The sequence below is a fragment of the Dipodomys merriami genome, unplaced genomic scaffold (assembly GCF_024711535.1).
Source record: "Dipodomys merriami isolate MVZ:Mamm:240054 unplaced genomic scaffold, mDipMer1.0.p SCAF_59, whole genome shotgun sequence".
In the NCBI taxonomy this organism is placed as follows: Eukaryota; Metazoa; Chordata; class Mammalia; order Rodentia; family Heteromyidae; genus Dipodomys; species Dipodomys merriami.
In genome coordinates, this window is record NW_027206168.1 from 6,597,051 (window position 1) to 6,610,383 (window position 13,333).

The following is a 13,333-nucleotide window of genomic DNA, read 5'->3' on the forward strand; positions in this document are numbered from 1 at the left end:
GGTAGCGCGCTAGCCTTGAACAAAGCTCAGAAACAGCGCTGTCAGGTCCTGAGTTCAAGCCCCAGGACACCAAAAAAAAAAAAAAGGGAGGAGCACGGCAATACTACGCTCGACCAACAGTAACTACCCCTCTGCGTGTGCGGCGATGGACGGCTGACGAGGGAGCTTGCCAACCTCTGGACTCCTACTCGTGCCAAGCCCAGCGCGCTGACCCTCCGCGACCTCTTTGTCATGGCGTCTGCGCGGCGCCTGCCGGGGAGGCTTCCGCACTGGCCGGGCGTGGACCTTCCCAAGATGGCGGAGACCGCCGCGGCCCGCAGGGGGCGGGGCAGGCGCCGGAGGCGGGGCGGGCGGCCGAGGGCCCGGCGAGTAGGCGGGCCGCTTCCCAAGTAGGTGAGCCAGCGCGCTTGCGCGGAGCGGCCCAGCGCCGAGCGAGGCCGTGGCGGGGGAAGGCACCGCGGGGCCGACGGGCGGGCTGTGGGAGGAAAGCGGGCGAGCGAAGTCCCAGTGCGCGCCGCGGCGGCCCCGGCGTCCTCCCCTTCCGGGCGTGAGGTACTGGAGAACAGCGGAGACCAGCAGACTTGACCGGCAGCTCCCGCCGCCCGCGCCCGGCCTCCTTCAGCGTCGCGCTCCGGTCGCGGGGCCCGGTTCCTCGGCGCTCCAGCCTCTGCCACCCCCGGGCCCTGTCCCGGCCCTTCGGCAGCCCCGGCGCCAGCCTGGGCCCGCGGCGGGGAGGATGACGGAACTGCAGTCGGCGCTGCTCCTGCGAAGACAGCTGGCAGGTGAGCCGTGGGGCGGCGGGGCGGCGAGGGCGCCGGGCCTCGGACTGGGGTCCCGGACGCGTCCCGGCCGGGCCCGGCTGGTCCGGCGGGGTTGCGGAGGGCCCCGGGGCGGACCGCTTCCCCGCCGCGCCGCGTTGGGTTGCGGGCACTCCCTCCCCCCCGCCCGCGGGCGTTGCGGCGGGCGTGGGTCCCCCCCGGGCCGGCCCCGGTGGAGGGGCGGGTCCGGGCTCAGGTGCGGCGGCCGCCCCGGGAGTCCCCGGCCCGGATGTCCGCGTCGAGGCGGGCAGCAGAGGACGGGAGTGGGCGAGGAGCGCCGGTCGGGGCCGGGAAGGGCGGCGGCAAAACTTCTCCCTGGGCAGCGCCGGTCCTCAGAGTTGGGGCGAACAACAAAAGCGACGGCCTGGGCGCGGGCGCGCGGGATCCCATCCCGGCGGGGTGCGGGACGCCGCCTCGCCAGCCTCCGCCTGGCACGGGCTCCGCGCGCCGCCCGCTGGGGGAGGGCGACTGGCCCCGAGGAAGTCCGCTCGCCGACCGGCCGGGGCTTTGTGCTCGCAGCCACTCCGGCTCCCGCGAAGGCCCGCGGCCCCTGGGGCCGGGGCGGCCGGGGCGGGCTGGGGCCAGGGGCGGGGACCGGGTCTGCCTCCCCCTGAGCCTCGCCCCCTCCCCCATTGTCCCGGCCTCCGGCCGTTTGCGGCTTCCAGGTTGACTTTTTAGGGGTTGGCTCCGACTCTGCTAGGACGGGGTGAGCGGAGCATGCGCAGTGGAGGCGTACGTGTGCGGAGTGGAAGGGGGGTGGAGGGCTGGTGGCTTCACAATGCCGCCCCACGTGCTGCCAGATTTAAAGAGAAATGAACCTTAGGTAATCGTGCAGCACAACGCCCAGCATCTGTCATTCTCGGTTCTGGCAGTCTTCACCTTTCCCCAGCCTACAGCCAGAAATCCCTGGCCCCCGGCGAGCCAAAGTCTGATGTGAAGAAACCTGGCTTTCAAATAGATACTGTGTTCGAGGTGCCTGTGAAATCATCTTCTTAAGGGAAAGGTTCTTAAGGGAAAGGCTTCTTAAGGGAAAGGTTGTCAGGGGCTGTTAAGAGATTGTATAATTAGGTTTATTATTAGACTATGAGCAAGCAGGTTTGGGCAAGTATTAAAGTTCTGGATGGTCAGGGAGAGTGACTTGGAAGTAAATGGAGACGTTCTAATCTGCCTATCAGAAATAGTAGGACAGTGAAAGAATTACTTTATTGTATCTTGTATTTACAAACAACTTCCTTTCTGTGTTCTTAATTTGTTTGGAGGAAGCAGTCAAAAATTTCTTTTGTCTTCTAAAATGCTTTAATCAGAATAAGTTTATGTGGTGAACTTTGTTTTTATGCTGGTCATGAGCTCGAGCTCAGGGCTTAGGTGCTGTCCCTGAGACTTTTTTGCCCAAGGCTATAATGCTCTACCACTTGAGCCACAGCTCCACTTCTTGCTTTTTTCGGAGTTTAATTAGTGATGACTCTACTTGGGCTTTCCTACTGGGCTGGCTTCAAACGGGGATTCTCAGATCTCAGCCTGCTGAGTAGCCAGCCTGGGCAGTGAATGAACTCCTAAAATAGAATTAGAGCACTAGATTACTACCCAATTGGATTTGATTCTCTGCACCCGTGTGAGACAGTGGTGAAGGTGGGGAAGCTATAAAGGAGAGGAGAATTCAACTTAAATTCTAGAAAAGATGTAACTTTAAAAAAGGTGCAAAAGGGGTTATGCAGTTAGGAAAGTTAAATTTTAAGTATAAACTTACCCATTTGTAAGCCTGTTTTAGATTTAAATGACAAGCTGGTTCAGATTTTTCTTTTTTCTTTTTTTTGGGTCTGGTCATGGGCCTGAACTCTAAGCTCTTCAGCTCAAGACTAGTGCTCTACCACTTGAGCCACAGCGCCACTTCCAGCTTTTTTTTTTCTGCTTATGTGGTGCTAAGGAATCGAACCCAGGGCCTCATGCATGCAAGACAAGTGCTCTACCACTGAGCTACCTTCCCAGCCCCAGATTTGTATTTTTTAAAAATTATTTTTATTTATTTATTTATTTATTTGCCAGTCTTGGTGCCTAAACTCTGGGCCTGGGCACTGTCCCTCAGGTCTTCAGCTCAAGGCTAGCACTCTACCACTTGAGCCACAGCGCCATTTCCAGCTTTTTCTGCTTATGTGGTGCTGAGGAATCAAACCCAGGGCCTCATGCTTACAAGGCAAGCACACTACCACTGACCCACCTTCCCAGCCTCTAATTTTGCTTTCCTTTTTTTTTTTTTTGTCGGCTGTGGGGCTTGAACTCTGGGCCTGAGCATCATCCCTCAGCTCTTCAGCTCAAGGCTACTCCACTTCCAGTTTTCTGACTGGTTTATTGGAGATAAGAGTCTTACGGAGTTTCCTGCTAGCTTTGAACCTGATCCTCAGATCTCATCCTCCTGAGTAGCTAGTATTACAGGCGAGAGCCACCGTCACTCAGCGAACTTTGTTTTCTTGATCAGAGACAATTGCACTTTTTTTATTTTGCCCGTTGTGGGGTTTGAACTCAGGGTCTAGTCCCATCCCTGAGCTCTTTACCTAAAGATGAGTGCTCTGTGATTTTGAGTCACAGTATCACTTCCAGTTTTCTGGTGGTTAATCTCACAGATTTTCCTTAACAGGCTGCCTTTGAACTGTAATCCTCAGATCTCAGCCTCCTGAGTAGCTAGGATTACAGGTGTGAGCCACTGGTGCCAGGCCAAACTATTCTTTTTTTAGTGGGGTGAGGGAGGGGGACAGTCCTGGGGCTTGAACTCAGAGCCTAGACACTGTCCCTGAGTTTGTTTGTTTGTTTGTTTGTTTGTTTTGCTCAAGGCTAGCTCTCTACCACCGGTGGCCTTTTCTGTTTATGTGATACTGAGGAATTGAACTCAGGGCTTCATGAATACTTGGGAAGCACTCTACCACTAAGCCACATTCCCAGCTCCAAACTATTCTTAATTTCTTAAAACTTGAAGGATTTTAATTAACATGCTCATAGGGTATGGGACAGAATTTCAGAACAGTTTAATTGAAATGTAACTATATCAAGTTTATTGGAAAGACTGGTAAATAAGAGCTTTGTTTTACTTTTAGTAGCATATTATTTGGGCTTGTTGGTTCTTTATCACTTGTAGCTGGGCACCAGTATCTCACATCTAATCCTCGCTGCTCAGGTAGCTGAGCATTGCACAAAGTTGAATTGCCAGCTCAGACAGGAAAGTTCTTGGGACTTCCAATAAACCACCAAAAAGCTGGAAGTTGTGGCTCAAGTTGTAGATCACTAGGTCTTGTGCAAAACAAGCTCAGGAACAGCATGCAGGCTCTGAGTTCTAGACCTTAAGGACCGGCACTCCCCTCTCCCCCCAAAGTACTTGCATACAGTAAAAAATGTATGTTTTTTTTTTCTTTTTTTTTTGCCAGTCCTCGGGCTTGAACTCAGGGGCTGGAATGTCCCTGAGCTTCTTTTGCTCAAGGCTAGCACTCTACCACTTGAGCCACAGTGCCAGGTCCAGTGTTTTCTGGTGATGTGTTACTGAGGAATCATACTCAGGGCTTCATGCATGTTAGGCAAGCACTTTACCCTAAGATATAGTCCCAGCCCCCAAACTGGTGTCTTGAGCGAACTTTTAGAACGTTTGGTAATGAATGAACTCTGGAAGTGGCTAGATGCCAGTGGCTCACACCTGTGGTCCTAGCTACTCAGGAGGCTGAGATCTGAGGATCTTCAAAGCTAGCCTGGGCAGGAAAGTCTGTGACACCATTACCTCCAATTAACCAGCAAAAAGCCAGAAGTGAAGTTGTGACTCAAGTTGTAGAGTACTCGTCTTGACCAAAACAGTTCAGGGACAGTGCCCAGGTCCTGAGTTTAATCCTCAGTACTGGCAGCAAAAAAAAAAAAAAAGGACAAACCAGGTACTGGTGGATCATGCCTGTAAACCTAGCTACTCAGGAGGCTGAGATCTGAGGATTGCAGTTCAAAGCCAGCCCAGGCAGGAAAGTCTGTGAGACTCTTTTATTTTATTTATTTATTTATTTTTTGGGTCCGGTCGTGAGGCCTGAACTCTGGACCTGGGCGCTGTCCCTCAGCTTTTCAGCTCAAGGCTAGTTCTCTATCACTTGAGCCACAGCGCCACTTCCGGCTTTTTTTCTTTTTGGTTATGTGGTGCTGAGGAATCGAACCCAGGCCCTCCTGCATGCAAGGCAAGCGCTCTACCACTGAGCCACCTTCCCAGCCCCTGTGAGACTCTTATCTGCAGTTAACCACCAGAAAACCAAAAGTGGCATTGTGGTTCAAGTGGTAGAGTGATTGCTTGCCTTGAGCTGAAGAGCTCAGGGACAGCTTCAAGCATCACAACAAAAAATCCAAAACAAAAACACTCTGGAAACATACTGAATTGAGTAGATAACATGACTTTATAAGCCATTCTAACTCCTAAAATTCCAAAAATTTAACAGAAATAAACTATAGTCATTTGTAAAGACATTAATTCATTACCTGGGAGAGTATCAGATTTGTTTTTGTTAGAAAGTGTGTGAAGAAATTTGTCAGCTTAGGAGGTTGGGAAATTTTGAGCAAAATGGTTCTTTGGGTTGCAGTATTACTCTACTCTGGTCCCAATAATCTGATTATTGTGGGCCTGTACTGTACATTACAGAATTTATAGTAGCATTTCTGTCCTTTATTCACTAGATGCCAGTAGTAGTATAACCTCAGTTGTGAAGACCAAAAATGTTTTTATTGCCAAATGTCCTGAGGGGGTAGGGGAGGGGAATCCTCCTAGTGAGAAAAATATTTGTCAAAATGTTTTAGTGAAAACCTTTATAGCTTTTGTGAACATCTAACAGATTGATAGAATCAGATAGCTTGTCTATTTCTTTGTGATATTATTAGGTTAGAGTACCTCTTTTGTGAGTTCAGTAGTGGCAATTCAACTTTGTGCAATGCATTTTATTATATACTAGAAAATTCCTTAGAACAGGAGATTAAATTTTTTTAAAGATGTTGTAAGACTGGTGAAAATACAGAGAACAGTAGGGTAGCAATGGATCATGTCTGTAATCCTACCTGTTCAGGAGATTGAGATATGGAAGATTGAGGTTCAAGGCCAGCCTGGCAGAAAAGTACACTATAGTCATTCAGAATAATCAGCATAGAGCTGGGCAGGAGGCATGTCTCAAGTGGTAGAGTATTTGGCAGGCCCTGAGTTTAAACATTATTACTAGCACAAACAAACATAAATGGAAAATTGGGCTGAGAACATAGTTAAGTGGAAGAATACTTGTGTAGCAAGATCATTTCCCTGAGTTCAGTCCCTTAAAAAAAACTAGAAAAAATTATAGTCTTTACTCCTGATCTATAGTTATTTTTTTCTTCTTTCTTTCTTTCTGTCTTTCTTTCTTTCTTGCTAGTTGTGGGGCTTGAACTCAAGGCTTGGGCTTCTTCTTCTTCTTTTTTTTTTTTTTGTCTGTCACTGGGTTTGAACTTGGCCTGGGTACTGTCCCTCAGTTCTTCAGCTCAGTGCTAGCGCTGTACTACTTGAGCCACAGTGCCACTTCAGGCTTTTTCTTTTCCCAGGGCTTCATGCATGCCAGGCAAGCACTCTACCACTAAGCCAACTCCTAGCACATCTATAGTTATTTTCTTCTTATCCTTTTACCTTCCTTCCTTCCATCCTTCCTTCCTTCCCTCCTTCCCTCCCCCTCCTCCTCTTCCTCTTTCTTCTTCTTTTTGGTCAATGGTAGGGCCTGAACTCTGGGTCTGGGCACTGTCCCTCAGCTATTCAGCTCAAGGCTAGCGCTCTACCCCTTGATCCACAGCACCACTTCTGGTTTTCTGGTGGTTTATTGGAGACGAGAGTTTCACAGACTTTCCTGCCCATGTTGGCTTTGAACTGCAATCCTCAGATCTCAGCCTCCTGAGTAGCTAGGATTACAGGTGTGAGCCACCAGTGCCCATCAGTACATTTTTAAAGTAATCTGGAAAATTCCAAAATCTCTGTCTTCCTGTAAACAGGTTATTGTGATGAGTGTGAGTCTAAAAATACAGGTTTCTGGTTTCATCTCTAAAAAGCATTTGTCTTGATGGGGCCCAAGAATGGTACTGTTCTTTTGGTTTATTTTGAGTCAGTAATGAAAAACAAACCTAGGCACTCAGTAGAATACTAGGCAAGTACTGTACTACTGCGTTATTCCCCTATACTAAAATCCTCCACTGTTTTTTTTTTTTGGGGGGGGGGTGTCTGGTGGTGGGGCCTGAACTCTGGGCCTGGGCGCTGTCCCTCAGCTCTTCAGCTCAAGGCTAGCGCTCTACCACTTGAGCCACAGCGCCACTTCCAGCTTTTTTTCTTTTTGCTTATGTGGTGCTGAGGAATCGAACCCAGGGCCTCAGGCATGCAAGGCAAACGCTCTACCACTGAGCCACCTTCCCAGCCCTCCTCCACTGTTTTGACAGTACTAGGGTTTGAACTCTGGGCCTTGCTTTTTGGTAGCCAAGAGCTATACTAATTGAGCTCTTCCTCCAACCAAAAATTAAGTTTATAAAGCAGGGTACTGTAAGTAATTTCATATTTTTTCTTTCTACAAATACCCAGTTCCTACTTTTATTAGTAACCCCTGTGTTTATAGGCTGGAGTATTCCAAAGCCTAGTATGTTGGCACACATTAGGAAGCCCAGCATTTCAGGCCTGGGCTACATACATAGCAAATATGAGGCCTGTGCTAAATACTGAGACCTTGTCTTAAATAGAAAATCAAGCAGGGGGCTGGTGGCTCATGCCTGTAATCCTAGCTACTCAGGAGGCTGAGATCTGAGAATCTCAGCTCAAAGCCAGCTGGGGCAGGAAAGTCTGTGAGACTCTTAATCTCCAATTAACTACCAAAAACCTGGAAGTGGTGCTGTGGCTTAAGTGGTAGAGCACTAGCCTTGAGCTGAATAGCTGAGGGACAGTGCCCAGGTTCAGAGCTCAAGCCCCAGGACTGACCAAAAAAAAAAAAAAAAGGTAAAATAAGTCAGCACCAGTTCAAATCACAGGGTTGGTAACCCCCCTCCCCCAAAAAGGAAAGAAATGAAAAGAGCATGCAAGACAGAGGCTTATACTGAAAACAATTCAATATGAGGAGAGTACATGGTAACTAAACCACTGCCAAGGTTAGAGTTTCTGAAAGGCCTTAGAAATGCTGGGGGATTGATTTGATCCCCAGCATTGTAAAATTAAAAAAAAAAATTGATCCAGGCTTCTGCCTGTAATCCTTGTTTCTCTGGAGGCTGAGATTTGAGAGCATAGAACTCAGCCAGGCAGACAATTCCAAGAGACTCTTTTTAACTGTATTTTTTAAAATTTGTCTTTTCTTTTTTGGTACTGGGGATAGAACCCAGGATGTTGCACTTGCTAGGCAAGTGCTTTGCTACTGAACTATATTCTAGCTCCCAAGAGAATCTTACCTTCAAGTAACCATCAAAATGCCAGAAGTAGAAGTATTGCTCAAGTGGTAGAATACCAGCATTAAGTGGTTAAAAACTCAAGTTCAACCCCCCCCCCCCATTTCTGGGGCGAGAAGTGATTATAAGTTAAGTGCTTTGGAACAAAGCTAAGATATAATACCAATTTAAAAAAAAATTGTGCCGGGCATTGGTGGCTCACGCCTGTAATCCTAGCTACTCAGGAGGCTGAGATCTGAGGATCACGGTTGAAAGCCAGCCCTGAAAACCAACCCCGGGCAGGAAAGTCCGTGAAGCTCTTATCTCCAATAAACCACTAGAAAACCAGAAGTGGCCCTGTGGCTCAAGCGGTAGAGTGCTTACCTTGAGCTGAAGAGCTAAGGGACAGTGCCCATGCCCAGAGTTCAAGTCCCACCACTGACCAAAAAAAAAAAAAAAAAAATTGTAAACTCTATAGGCATGGTGGTACATACCTGGAATCCTGACCCTCAGGAAGCAGGAAGATCATATGTCCAAGGGCAGTATTGGATTACATAATGAGATTGTCTCAAAAAACTAAGGAATGGGGATATAGATTAGTATGCATAAGACTGGATTCAATTCATAGCACTGCAAGGACAAAATTTAAAAAGGATCCATCACATCCATCCCAGGGGACCACGCAGAGGCAGGCAGGCAGGCAGGCACAGGAGAAAGATTATTACAGGATTTATTAGAGGAGCCATATTTGCCCTGGAGAGAGAGCACATTGGGGCCTCCACTATCTAGGTAGTGGCAGGGTCTTGGGGGTAGGAAGTGAGGTAGATGGGAGTTCAGGTTAGTCTGGGTGGAGAGAAGGAGGGGCCTTCTGTATGGTGGGAACTCTAGGGCAGGGAGGAGCTCAGGTCTGGGTGGAGCTGTGGACCAAAGGTGGGCATAATGATTACAACTAGAAATAGTTAAATATGCTGGGTTTGGTGGTACACCTCTATAATTGAGAGGCTAATGCATGGGAATGCTTGAGCCTAGGAGTTCAAGGATCCCTCCTCCCCCATTGCATAGTGAGATCTGCATAAAACAAATAAATACAAAAAAGGACATAATCTTGAGTCCAGACTTTACAGCATTAGGTTTATTATATGAAATAACTGTCAAACTATTTAATTTTTTAAACTTCATGGTTACTATGTCATAGACTAATAAATAGTTTGTTTGATTTATACTTGTATACTCATAGATAATTCTATGGTAGACACTAGAGCACAATACATTTCCCCCCCTTTTTATATGTACTTTTTTGTTTCTGTTTACTTGGTTAAAGTATAATTTTGTTCAAGTGCCATTTGTTAGATTATCTTTAGTGTCTGTGCAAGAGCCATATTTTTTTTTCTCAAAGTAGTTGGTTTAATGTTTATAAACTATATAAAAACTATAGTTGGGGGCTGGGAGTGGGACTTAGTGATAGAAACTCTTATCTCCAATAAACCACCAGAAAACTGGAAGTGTCGCTGTAGCTCAAGTGGTAGACCGCTAGCCTTGAGCTGAAGAGCTGAGGGACACCGCCCAGGCCCAGAGTTCAAGTTCCCTGACTGACAAAGAATAGGTAAGTTGCCAAGCACCAGTGGCTCATGCCTGTAATCCTAGTTAGTTAGGAGGATGAGATCTAAGGATCACAATTTGAAGCTGGACCTGGCAGGAAAATCCATCTCAATTAACCACCAAAAAAAAATAGAAGTGGAGTATGACTCAAAGTGGTAGAGTACTAGCCTTGAGGAAAAAAGCTCACAAATAATGCCCAGGCCCTGAGTTCTAGTCCCACAACTGACAAAAAAAACCCAAAAGAATATTTAAGTTATTTGGGTACTGCTTGCTCATATCTTATTCTAGCTCCTCAAGTGGCTGAAATCTAACTGGGCACTGATGTCTCATACTTGTAATCCTAGCTACTCATGGGGCTAAGATTTGAGGATTAAGGTTCAAAGCTAGCCTGGGCAGGAAAGTTAGTGAGACTCTTTATCTCCAATTAACCACCAGAAAACCAGAAGTGGCACTGTAGCTCAGAGTGGTTAGAGCACTAGCCTTGAATTAAAGAGCTCAGGGAGAGCTCCCAGGCCCAGAGTTCAAGCTCCACATCTGACCAAAAAAGAAAAGAAAAAAAAAAAGAGGCTGAAATCTGAGAACTGAGGTTTGAAGCCAGCTGGGGCAGTAAAGTCTGATTCATACAGAATTCCTCGTGAGAAGACAGTGAATGGAAATGGCTCAGATCAATGTAATTTGTTTTGTGTGGGTGACTTGGGTCTTGAAGGATTCTTGGCTCTGTTTTTCTTTAGTCTATTTTAAATTATTTTTATGTCATTCGTAGGACTTGTATGTGTCAGGTATGATACCATTTTTTTTTTCAGTTTTTAAACTCAGATTCTTTGGGCTGAGGTCTGTCTCTTAGAATGGTCGTTCATGTCATCTATGTATGACTTTCTTACTGCTCTGACCTAAATCCTTGAGCAAACAAAGTAGTAATGACTATTATGTTTAGTGTAAAGTGGAAGAGCTCCTTCGCCCATGGCAGACAAGAAGCAGGGAGGTAAGTAGAAACTAATATGACCTTCTCAGGAACTAACCTTCAAAGAAACACCTTTTAGTAACTTACTATCCGCAGCTAAGTCCCACTGCTTACAGTTTAGTGTCTATAGTCTCAGAATAGTGCTACTAACTATTCAACACCTGAGTTTGTTGGTGGACATTTGTTATTCAAAACATAATATCTTACCCATAGTTATTATAAAATACTTGAACTCAGGGTCTGGGAACTGTCCCATGGTTTTTTTCCTCTTCCACTTGAGCCGTACCTCCATTTCTGGCTTTTTTTTGGGGGGGGGGGAGATAAAGATTTTCCTGCCTGTGCTGGCTTTGAACTATGACTCAGATCTGAGCTTCCTGAGTAGTATTACAGGCCTCAACCATCAGCACTTAGCTATACTTGAGTTCTTTTTTTTTGTGGGTAATGGGGCTTAAACTCTGGGCCTGTGCACTGTCCACTTGGGCCAAGTGCCACTTCCGGCTTGTTCTGTTTTGAGGAATTGAACTCAGTACCTCATGCATAGGCTGAGGTACCTGAGCCACCTTCCCAGCCCCTTTGTTTTTGTTTTGTTTTTTTGGGGGGTCCAGTTGTGGGGCCTGAACTCTGGGCCTGGGCGCTGTCCCTCAGCTCTTCAGCTCAAGGCTAGCACTCTACCACTTGAGCCACAGCGCCACTTCTGGCTTTTTTCTTTTTGCTTATGTGGTGCTGAGGAATTGAACCCAGGGCCTCATGCATGCAAGGCAAGCGCTCTACCGCTGAGCCACCTTCCCAGCTCAAAGCCCCTTGTTTTATTATTTAGGTTGCCTATTAATTTTTGTATGTGTGTGTGCTGGTCCTGGGGCTTGAACTCAGGGCCTTGTGTATGGTTGTGAAGCTGCTTTTGCTTAAGGCTAAAGTTCTACAACTTGAGTCACAGCTCCACTTGTGGCTTTTTTGGTAGTTTGGTGGAGATAAGGGCCTCACAGACTTTCTTGCCTGGACTAGTCTTTGAACTGTGATACTTAGCTAGGCTTACAGATGTGAGCCACTGGTGCCTGGGTTGCCCATTTAATTTTTTATTTTGGTATTCCTCCTTAATTTGGAAGATTTTAGGCTCTGTTTTTCTCTAGTTTATTTTATTTTTTAAATAAAAATAGCCTTATTAGTGTTTAATTTGCATTCTGTATAACATAGTCATTGTAAGTGTATAATTCAGTGTTGCTTGTTTTGGTCAGTTATAGGGCTTGAACTCAGAGCCTGGGCACTGTCCCTGATCTTTTGTGCTCAAGCTTTTAGCAGTCTAACACTTTTACCCACATCTCCACCTCTGGTTTTCTGGTAGTTAATTGGAGATAAAAATCTCAAGGGGGGCTGGGAAGGTAGCTCAGTGGTAGAACGCTTGCCTTGCATGCATGAGGCCCTGGGTTCGATTCCTTAGCACCACATAAGCAAAAAGAAAAAAAGCCAGAAGTGGCGCTGTGGCTCAAGTGGTAGAGCACTAGTGTTGAGCTGAAGAGCTGGGGACCATGACCGTGACCGTGACTGGACCTCTCTCCCCTCCCCCCAAAAAAATCTCAAGGACTTTTCTGTCCCAGTTGGCTTTTTGAAGTACAATCCTCAGTTCTCAGCCTCCTGAGTAGCTAGGATTATAGGCGTGAGCTACCAGCCCCCCCCTTCGGTATGCAGTTTTTTTGTTTGTTTATTTTTTGGGGTCTAGTCGTGGGGCCTGAACTCTGGGCCTGGGTGCTGTCCCTCAGCTCTTCAGCTCAAGGCTAGCGCTCTACCACTTGAACCACAGTGCCACTTCTGGCTTTTTTCTTTTTGCTTATGTGGTGCTGAGGAATCAAACTCAGGGCCTCAGGCATGCAAGGCAAGGGCTCTACCACTGAGCCACCTTCCCAGCCCCTCGGTATGCAGTTCTATAGCCATCATCACTGTCTGTAATTTTCCAAAGAAATCATTGCATTTTAGTAGGCAAGTCCCTTTTGCTGCTTGACGATGTCTCTGAGCTTTTTAAAAGCTCAATGACAGTGCTCTATCACTTGAGTCACAGTTCCACTTTCAGCTTTTTGGTGGTTAATTGGGGATAAGAGTCTCAGGGACTTTTTTGCCCTGGCTGGCTTCAAACTGTAGGCTTCAGATCTCAGCCTCCTGCATAGATAGAATTGCTGGGAGCCAGTCCTGGCAAAGAAAGAAAGAGAGAGGGGGTTAGGGGAGAAATATCCCCCTGGCTCCCAGAAATTCTGTCTAAAGCACATGAGTACTGTGTCTCTGTGTATACAATGTGTATGGGTGTGCACCCGAGAGTGTGCCAGGGCTTGAACTCATGTGGACTGGGCTTGAACTCAGGCTTGAGCTTTTGCTCAAGTCCAACACTCTGCTACTTGAGCCACACCCCTACATCTGGCTTTTTGGTAGTTTGTTGGACATAAGAGTCATAAGGACTTTCTTGCCAGGCGTGACTTTGAACCTCTATCTTCAGATCTCAGTCTCCTGAGTAGCTAGGATTACAGGTGTGAGCCATCAGCGCTGAGCTATAAACTTTATA

At 47.2% G+C, this 13,333-nt stretch overlaps 1 protein-coding gene across 1 annotated transcript in view; it reads left to right on the forward strand.

Annotated features, from left to right (window-relative positions):
* The first annotated feature begins 414 nt into the window (after nucleotides 1-414).
* Ube2g1 (ubiquitin conjugating enzyme E2 G1) overlaps nucleotides 415-13,333 on the forward strand; it is a 79,972-nt gene continuing 67,053 nt past the window's right edge. Inside the window, exon 1 of the mRNA XM_070001741.1 lies at nucleotides 415-782. Coding sequence (XP_069857842.1) covers nucleotides 737-782 — 46 coding nt within the window. The 5' untranslated portion in view covers nucleotides 415-736. The remainder of the gene's footprint in view (nucleotides 783-13,333) is intronic.